This window comes from Callithrix jacchus, chromosome 7 (genome assembly GCF_049354715.1).
Source record: "Callithrix jacchus isolate 240 chromosome 7, calJac240_pri, whole genome shotgun sequence".
Taxonomy (NCBI): domain Eukaryota; kingdom Metazoa; phylum Chordata; class Mammalia; order Primates; family Cebidae; genus Callithrix; species Callithrix jacchus.
The window spans coordinates 158,847,817-158,857,090 of NC_133508.1; the positions used below are offsets into that span (position 1 = coordinate 158,847,817).

The following is a 9,274-nucleotide window of genomic DNA, read 5'->3' on the forward strand; positions in this document are numbered from 1 at the left end:
TAGCAGCTTCCGCCGCCGCCCACGCGCGTCTGGGATATGGTGCCTGAGTGTCGTTACCCGCCTGCGCCGCCCTCCTGGTGTGCCCCGCGGTGGTTCAGGTGCTCCGCTGTGGGGGTCGCGGAGGGCGTTCCAGAGACGCCAGGGCGCGGCCCCCAACCCGATGACGATGACGGGTGTGGAGGCTGGGGGAAGGTGAGGTGGGAGTTCCGGCCCTGGGCCTGCAGCCCTGCAGCCTGTGGCTGTGAAAATCTAAAGGAAAGAAACGCGAAGTGCACTAATCTCCTGTTTTTCCCCAGAAAAAACCCGTGGTGGGTACAGGCGCGTCTGAAGAAAAAAATTCAGATTCCCAGGCTGAAGCGGCTCCTCCCAGCCTTGAACCTGCCCCCAGCTTCCCGCTAAACCGGGGGCGTGCCCATCGCGGCGAGGTCCGCAGAGGCCCCCGGAAGGTGCGGGAGGTCACTGGGCAGCTCTGGACGGGCCGGCAACCTCCCGGACGCCACGTGCAGTACCCGGCGCAGCCCTTCAGTCCCTGGGGCAGCGCCTGCCCTTTGGACGGTTCTCTGGAAGGCCGTCCGTTTTCTGTGCCTGCCACACGTGCGCCACAGTCAGAAACGCCGTTGGACGTTCACAGAAAGGGCAGATGCTGCTGAAGACCCGACCCATGGCAGAGGGTTTTCAGAGCACGGAGAATTGCATCGGGGCACGGGCCTGGGAAGAACTCAGAGGCCTGACTCGCACGTGGGACAGTGATCGGTGCAGAGGCTGCCCGGAGCAGGCACCCGAGGCCACGTGCAGGGTGGTCCTGGGCCACCAAGTCCTGGAAGCTGGGCCAGGAGCTTCGGAGCATGGGTTTCTCTTTTTGCCCCTCTCGCCCTTAGGCATTTAGTTACCCGCCCCACAGTCTTCTCACTGTGCCGTTTCCGCAGAAATTACAATGGTGCCTGACTACACCCAGTGCCTCTAATCTTCCCCGCCAGTCTCTTCTCGCTTCTTGGCAAACCTGTCCTTGGAAAACCCTCTGCCAACTCCTGTTACCCTGATCAAATCCATGCTCTTCAGCAGGCTCGTGAGCTCTTTGCAAAGTGGCCCAAGAGGCATCATGCCCTGCCCTCCAGCCACTCCTGGGGGCTCCTGCAAGGCCAGGCATCCCAGCTTCTTTCATTCAGAGGTCACACACGCCGTGATGTCAGCTACCCGTGAGCTCCTGCAGAGGCTGCTGAGCTGGGCTCTCTGCCTAGGACCCTGTGATCATCAACACGGCACTAGCTTGCAGTGGACACGACCAAGGGCTGGAGCTTTGTGTGACTCTGAGTGACTCACCTCCCTGCCCTGGGAGCTTTGATGATGTCCACAGACAGGATCAATAATTTCTCAGGTACTCTCCAGTCCTGATCTGCCCAGGTCTCAGACAGCAACTTCTAGGCCCCCATAACTACGGGGTTTAGGGCCCCATGCAACTGGAACATCCCTTTGTCAAAGCCTAACAGGACACTAAGCCTGCTCCTGCCTTCTCCATGCTGCCTTCTGCCTGGGGCTCTGTGACAGGTGGAGTCAGCCATTGCCACCAGCAGACGGTGGGCACTGCCCTGAAGTCTTCTTTCTTTTTTTTCTTTTTCTTTTTTTTTTTTTGAGACAGTCTTGCTCTTGTCAGGCAGGCTGGCGTGCAGTGCCGCAATCTTGGCTCAGTGCAACCTATGACTCCTGGGTTCAAACGATTCTTCCTGCCTCAGCCTCCCGAGTAGCTGGGACTACAGGTGTGTGCCACCACACCCAGCTAATTTTTTTATTTTTAGTAGAGACGGGGTTTCACCAGGTTCCTGACCTCAGGTGATGCGCCCGCCTCGGCCTCCCAGAGTACTGGGATTATAGGCGTGAGCCCCTGCGCCTGGCTGCCCTGAATTTTTCTGATCCTGTCCACTGGCATCCATGTGTCTCCTGCTGGGAGGGAGAGGAGATCTCTGGCGTGTCCCTGTGGCAGAGTGCCTGGGATGCTTGTTCAAGGGGAATGCAGTGGCCACCGAACAGAACGTCAGCCCCGCCTGTGAGGTGGTAACCAAGGCGCCAGACCTACTTACAATACAAAGGGTCTCAGCAGGAAGATCACAAAGCCCTAAGGCCAGGAAGGAGAGAAAAGTGGCACCCTCTTCGTGTCCCTCGCTGAGGGAGCTGAACAGGAGGTGCTTTCCCAGGACCGAGAGTCAGTGAGGGCTGAACGTGCAAAGGCCCGGCTTGAGCCCAGGTGACGGATATGAAAGCGGACCTGTGCCTGGAGGGGCATAGGCAGCTCCACAGTGAAGATGGGCATACCCTCAAATCTCACCTCCCTCACTCCTTACCCCATTCTCACCCCAGAATCTGCAAAGCAGTACAATGTACAGCTACCTTCCATTCCCCAAATCCAGCCTCTGAACCTTTGCTCATGCTGTTCCCCACACCCGCCCTGTAGTGACCTTGTCCCCATGGTCCTCATGCCCAATCCTACTCCACTAGAATAAGTGCCATGTCTGCCTTTGAGCATCTCTGCCATCCCCTGGCCCCAGATAAAATTAACCTCCCTTCCTCTGAACACTAATCTGAACCCAGATTAGGGTCTTGTTTGGTCTACTGTCAAGTCTTGATATTTGTGCCCATACTATATCCCCCACCAGGCTATGAACTCAAAGATGGTAAACTCATCCCATCCCTATCACCTCCTCCAGGGCCACACATATATAGAAGGTGTTCAGATTATATGGGTTGATTCATTGAATGAATGGATGGATGGACAGATGGATGAATGGACAGACAAATGGATGGATGGATGGATGGATGTAAACATGGTTGAATGAAGGATAGAAGGATGGTCGATAAGGATGAGTGGGCATATGAACGAATGAATGAGTGGCTGGTTCCATGAAAGACAGCAGGTGATCGGATGGGTAATAGGGGTGGGAGAGGAGGATGGACACTGAGGGGCTGGGAGGGTAAATGGTGGAGAATTGGGAAGATGGATAGAGAAGTAGATGGATGGAGTAGGGAGGATAGGCCAGCTTTATTCATTTGTTCCAACTCAGAGAGCTAAGACTTGGGATGGAAATGCCTCCCCAAAGCTCCCCAGCTGTAATGGCAGAGCAGACAGGGATGAAGGCCAGGCCCACTGCCGCCTGCCCGCCGTAAGGGATGGTACAGAAGGACCGAGTGGCCACTCACCTCTTTCACAGAGATGCACGTGGCCCAGATGAGCACAAACATCCTCCCCAAGAGCTGCAGCCACCCCATCTTGTGGGTCAGGGCCAAGGGGTACAGAAGGTCTGGGAAGAAGGAGGAGGGGTGGTCAGAATAGGGAGAAAAAAGGGCTGAGCTGGCCCCAACACTAGAGCAGCCAAAACAGGAAAAACGCTCAAGCCAGGTCAGAGGCCAGAGTTAAACCCCATCTCTGTACAGGTCAAGAGAAGGAAGAGCCACTCCCTGACTCCCACCCTCCCCATCCTTGATGGAAGCCCAGATCTCTACAACGAGGAGTATCATCCAATCCATGCTAAGCACCCTCATGCTCTACTGCAACAGCCTTTCCAGAATCCTCCATATCCAAACACTCAACATGGCCTCATAGCACAGTTAATAAAGCTGAGGCTCCGTGCCCCATGTGATGAATGGGAAACCAAGGCCCAGCAGGCAGGGAGCGCTTAGCCCCCTCCCATTTCCTGCAGCCCTCACAGCAGAAACACCTGACCAGTTCTATATTTAGACAGAGACCCTGGGCAGGGTCTGAGTCTGAATTCTCCAACTTCCCCCAACGTGGGTCTACCTGGGACTCAGCACCTGGGCCTTAGCCCAGCCAAGCACTGGAGACAAACTCACTTCCCTAGAAAGTGTGAAGGACGACTGGGGGCCCACCCAAATCCCCTGGCCTCCCTGGGGCTCAGTTTCCCCATCTGCACGTGGGGCAGCTCCAGCTCTGACCACCCCCTCTTCCCCCTGCAAGGGGCCCACATACCTCCTCCTCCCGGGGTCAGTAGTATGAGACGAGGGTCAGGGTCATGGTGTAGAAGTAAAAGCAGGACAGAAAGAACATGTTCTTGGCAAACGTCTTCCACTTCATTCACAGCAGCGTTTGCAGTGGCTCCAGAGTCAGCATCTCATGCCGGTTCTGCGGGGGAAGGCCAGCAGTCACATGGAGGCGAGGGAGGAGAGGGCACCAAGTTCAAAAGGTCTGTGGGAGCTCCAAGTCAGCGTTGCCCTGGCGGAAGGGGCCATCATTTACGCCCAGTGGACTGGGTTGGCCGGAAATGCTGGGAGGGTGATGCCAGCTCCTGAGGCTCCTCCCCAGGGTGCTCAGGCAGCAAAGGCCAACAGAGCCCGGGTTCAAGCAGGAGGACCCGAAGCACAGCAGAAAGTGAAGGCTAGAAGTGGGCAGGAGATGGTGACAGCAGTTCCAGCCCCAATTTGCCCTTCCTTCACTGTGTGACCTCGGGACAGCCTGACCCTCTCTGGGCCTCAGACTCCTCACCTATACAACTGCGAACAATCCCTGTCCTGCCAGCCAGGCTGCTGTGAGGCGCTGGGAAGACCCAAGGCCGGGAGACTCTGGGAAGCACAACTCTTGGTAAAACATGAAGGCGGAAGGCCCAGCCTGCTGCCCCGCTTCCCCCAAGAGCTGAACACGCTTCACCTGTTAGAGTGGACGGTATCCCTGTTCACAGGAGGAGGACAGTGTCAAAGGCCTGGTCTCACCAGACCCAGGGGGTTCCCATCCCGTCGGTCAGGAGAGCTCCTAGGAATAAGGCCAAGTCTCTCCATCCCACACCCCAGCCTATAAACCCTATAAAAGCCCCAGGACAGTGGCCAATCTGGGCAGCATCCAGCTGCTCCTCTCTTCACCTCCATTTGCACCAAACTCTTCCTGCTAGCCTTCTCCAGGAAGGCCCCCCCGATTTCTCCAGCAGTGCACTCTCTGACCCTCATTTGGGACCAGTTTTTGGGAGAGAAAGCATTCTGAGCCTGGCCATATACACCAACAGGGGGTGGCAGAGACACAATATGTAAAGGATCAGCCCCAGCCACCCCTTCACCCACACTCACACTCACACCCACACCCACACTGCCCTGGATACTGGGTCCAGAAGACCCCCCAATCACCACCACTCAGGTCTACAGTCCAAGATCAACCAGGAAGAGTCAGGCCCAGCATCTGTCCCAGGCCTCCCCTTCTGTGCCTGACTCTGCCCACTAAGGCAAAGAAGTGTGGGAGGCAGACATGGTGGGGAGGGCTGGGAGCACTGGGTCTTCCCAGCGTCTGTGAGTCCCTGGCCTGAGGCTCAGCCCTCGGTGCACTGCTCAGCCTGCCCAGGAGACCCACATTGATGTTGGTGTTGTAGACAGTGATTTCCAGCACTGAGTTGTCCGTGGTGGTGTCCACATTGATGAGGTTGTACAGGGAGGATGACATGGGTGTGTACCCAGTCTGTGAACTTCCTGGACAGGCTTCAGAGCCACTTCTTCTTGATCTCACAACTCAGGATGTTCTTCAGGATCTAGGTTGGGACGAGGCACAGCCGTCAGCTGTAGAACAGGGGCTGTGGCTAGCAGGGCTGGGCCAGCCAGAGGCGGGCTGGGCCCAGGAGATACTCCCACCCAGGACGGGTGGAGACCTGCCTCTGAGCCTGGAGTGGTGACCCCGGGGACCCATCTTTATCTGTGGAACATGCACGAAGCTTGCCTTTGTGCCCATCTCACGGGAGGTTGTGAATACCAGGGAAAAAGGTGTGAAGGTTCTTTGCAGGCTGCAGCAACCTGCACAAGCAGCTCGAGATCCTCACACCAGCTGCAGCCCCGGTTCAGTGAAAAATGCAGGCACTGATGATTTCTTAGAACCAGTTTCCATTTGTTCTGGACTTGAGAAGAAGTCAGAAGTCTTCCCAGCTGCCCCAGCCCACCCTCAGCCAAGACCCCTCCAGCTGTGGCTCACCACTCTGGCCAGGCGGGTGGTAATGATAGGCACCACCCCCTACAGGGAGGTCCATGGGACTTTGGTAGGTCAGTGATCTTCAAAACTCTGCTCTGTATTAGGGTCACTGGGAAACTCAGAAATTCCCACAGCATGGCTGGGCGCAATGGCTCATGCCTGCAATCCCAGCACTTTGGGAGGCCGAGGGGGGTGGGTCACTTGGGGTCAGGAGTTCGAGACCAGCATGGCCAACATGAGGAAACCCCATCTCTACGAAAAATACAAAAATAAGCTGGGCATGGTGGTGCATGCCTATAATCAGACTCAGGAGGCTGAAGCAGGAGAATCGCTTGAACCTGAGAGACGGAGGATGCCATGAGCCGAGATCACACCACTGCACTCCAGCCTGGGCAATGAAGTGAGACCGTCTCAAGAAAAAAAAAATGCCACACGCAGCAGCTCATACCTGTAATCCCAGAACTTTGGGAGGCCAAGGCAGGAGGATCACAAGGTCAAGAGATGGAGACCATCTGGCTAACATGGAAAAACCCCGTCTCTACTAAAAATACAAAAATTAGCTGAGCATGGTGGCGCACAACTTAGTCCCAGCTCCTTGGGAAGCCTGAGGCAGGAGAATCACCTGAACCCAGGAGACGGGGGTTGCAGTGAGCCGAGACCATGCCACTGCACTCTAGCCTGCCTGGCAATAGAACAAGACTGTCTCAAAAAAAAAAAAAAAAAAAAAAAACCACAGCATCAGTTAATGAACTCGAAATCTCTAGGGTGGGACCTGGAGTCTATTTTGCAAAGCTTCCTGGGTGGATCCAAGAGCAGGGATCGGATTTTGGATGCAGAGCTGCTGCTCTCTGGCTTCCTACTTTCTGAAAGCTGAGCCCTGGGTCACCCCAGGATGCGGACATGGGCTTCCTAGGGCACCAACACAAGACCCAAGAGGAAGGGACTGCTGGGAAGGATAGCATCCAAGGCCTGGTCTCAGCTGACCCAGGGGGTTCCATCCTGTCTGTCATGAGAGTCCAGCCAGAGAGCTCCTAGGGATAAGGCCAAGTCTCTCTGTCCCGCACCCCAGCCTGTAAAAGCCCCAGGATGGTGGGCAACCTGGGCAGCATCCAGAAAAGTTTTCTGTAGGACACGGAACAGAGGAGGGGAGCAGGGGACAGGTGCCCCCCCCCCATGCTGGCCACAGCGGGCACACTGTCCCCTAGAGAACAAGGGCGTCCTGGGGCCATGCTTCATGCAGGAAGCCTCCTCCCTGGGCTGGGGCGGCAGGGGCAGCACACGCCACAGTGTCACACAGGGAAGCCAGCCTTGGAGAAAGCGCCATCTGCAACCACAAGCTGATTCCTCAAAGCCTCGGCAAGCTGTGGCCCTGAGTGTGGGCAGAAGCCTTGGGGAGGCAGCCACACAATCCCTCCTCTGTTGAAGCTGTTCTCCAGCTCCTCCTCCCCCATGGGAGAATAAATAGGGCCCTTGTGGGGCCCAACCCTGGCCACTTGGGAGAGGACCAAGGCCCTCAGGGCAGCTGATGGGGATTGGGAGGGGAGGGGATGGGGGGAGGGGGGAGAGGGGGTGGGTACCCCAAGGCTGGCACTGCTGTGATTACTCAATAGCCACCACCCCCCAGCGTCCTCCTGCGGCTTCCAGGGAGCCATGGCCTCCTCGCAGAGGGCAGAGAAAGCGAAGCTGAGGAACACGCTGGCTCCCCAGGATCAGTCCTCCAGAACATGAGGCCCAGCCATGATTCCAACCCCTGAGAGAGATCCGTCCAGCCTTCACCAAGGCTCCCAGCTAAGCCTCGACTTCTCAGCCGCATCAAACAAGGCAAGAAGGACCCAAAGCAGCCACACTCTGCTGGGGACGTGGCATGGTGCTTTCCTTTCCCTTCATGATATCAGCAATATATACCATGGCCAGCAGAATAACCCCTGAGGTAGGAACCCCTGGGTCCCGGGGCTCTGTTGCAAGCTGCTCCTCGGCCTCAGCCTCTTATGCTGCCTTTCACGAAGTAGTCCGTTGGGCCTGATGAGAGCGTTGTAGGGGTAGCCACAGTAGGCCAGCATGTAGGGGTCACAGGAGTACACGTAGCTGGGCTGCTGGGCCGCCTCGGCCACGCTACCACTCCTGGCCGCCTTCTGGTAGCGTGAGTACTGCTCCTTGTCCACGGGCATGGCTAGTGTGACCTCCAGGCACGAGCTCTCCAGCTCAGTGCCGTTGAGGTTTGTGGCATGCTCGGTGTCTTCGCTCGCATCTGGTGAAGTGCACGAAGGTGTAGTCAGGGATCTTTTTGACACGCTCCACACAGCCAGGGTTGAACTGGCCGAAGCTCTTCTTGATGGTGTCCTCGGTGGTCTGGATCATGAGACTGTACACGCAGAGGATCTTCACGGTCTCCATCACGTCCTCGTCCAAGTCGATCTCGGGCTCGGCCCAGTCCATGGTGATCTGGTGGCCCCACAGCTGGATGCGGCCGGGCATGAGCTTGCGGCGCGCCATGGCGGCCGTGTGGTAGCTCGTACTCCACGAGGGCAAAGCCACGGTTCTTCATCTTTTCGGCCGCGCTGGCATAGACGATCACATCCAACATGCCCTCGGTGACCTTGGCGATCTCCTCCAAGATCTTGTGCTTCTTCATCTTGGGGATGCCCCCGATGAAGAGGTGGCAGTTGTCCACGCTGCAGCACACGCCCAGCAGGCGGCCCGGGTGGATCTCATAGTTGTTGAGCTCGTGCAGGGTGCGCTTGGCCTTGTGCTTGTGGCAGTACATGATGAAGGTGTAGCTGTGGTTCTTGCCGTCGAAGCCCATCATGAGGGGCAGCTCATAGATGCAGCCCACGGTCTCGAACACGGGCACCAGCTCGTCCTTATAAACGTCACGCAGAATCTTGCCCACGAAGACCTCGCAGCCGCGCTGGGGGTGCGGGCCCTCCCAGCCCAGTGGAAGGCTGCCATACTCGCGCTGCCTGTTCTCCTGCACCATGCTGTAGCCGGTGCCCTCCATCAGCGCCAGCAGCGCTGCTTCATTGGGCGTGCACGCCATGCCCTCAGGCACCTTGGCCGAGGACCCGGTGGCTGAGTCGCTGCTCATGGCTGCGGTGGAGTCCTCTGCAGTCATGTCAAAGGCATCCACAGCTGGCGGAAACCTGTTGTATTGTATAAAACATTAACTGGGCTCGGCCCAGTGGCTCACGCCTATAATCCCAGCACTTTGGGAAGCTGAGGCGGGCAGATCACCTGAGGTCAGGAGTTCAATACAAAAAATTAGCTGGGCATGTAATCCCAGCTACTAGGGAGACTGAGGCATGAGAATCACTCGAACACAGGAGACCGAGG

The 9,274-nt window shown here is 57.1% G+C and overlaps 1 protein-coding gene and 1 pseudogene across 1 annotated transcript; one reads left to right on the plus strand and one right to left on the minus strand.

The window, feature by feature from the left end:
• Positions 1 to 27: 27 nt before the first annotated feature.
• Positions 28 to 2,938, plus strand: LOC144577180 (uncharacterized). The gene is made up of 2 exons (XM_078333084.1): positions 28 to 192; positions 297 to 2,938. The coding sequence occupies exons 1-2, from the start codon at positions 37 to 39 to the stop codon at positions 648 to 650; spliced, it is 510 nt and encodes a 169-aa protein (XP_078189210.1). The 5' UTR covers positions 28 to 36; the 3' UTR covers positions 651 to 2,938.
• Positions 2,939 to 7,547: 4,609 nt separating this feature from the next.
• LOC100405602 (RNA-binding protein 47 pseudogene) lies at positions 7,548 to 9,056 on the minus strand (annotated as a pseudogene).
• Positions 9,057 to 9,274: the final 218 nt, after the last annotated feature.

Bases quoted from the DNA above. Each gene is read 5' to 3' on its own strand.
- LOC144577180 (XM_078333084.1), top strand. From the start codon at position 37: ATGGTGCCTGAGTGTCGTTACCCGCCTGCGCCGCCCTCCTGGTGTGCC. The intron at 193-296 runs GTGAGGTGGGAG...GTTTTTCCCCAG, and splicing joins GGTGTGGAGGCTGGGGGAAG to AAAAAACCCGTGGTGGGTAC.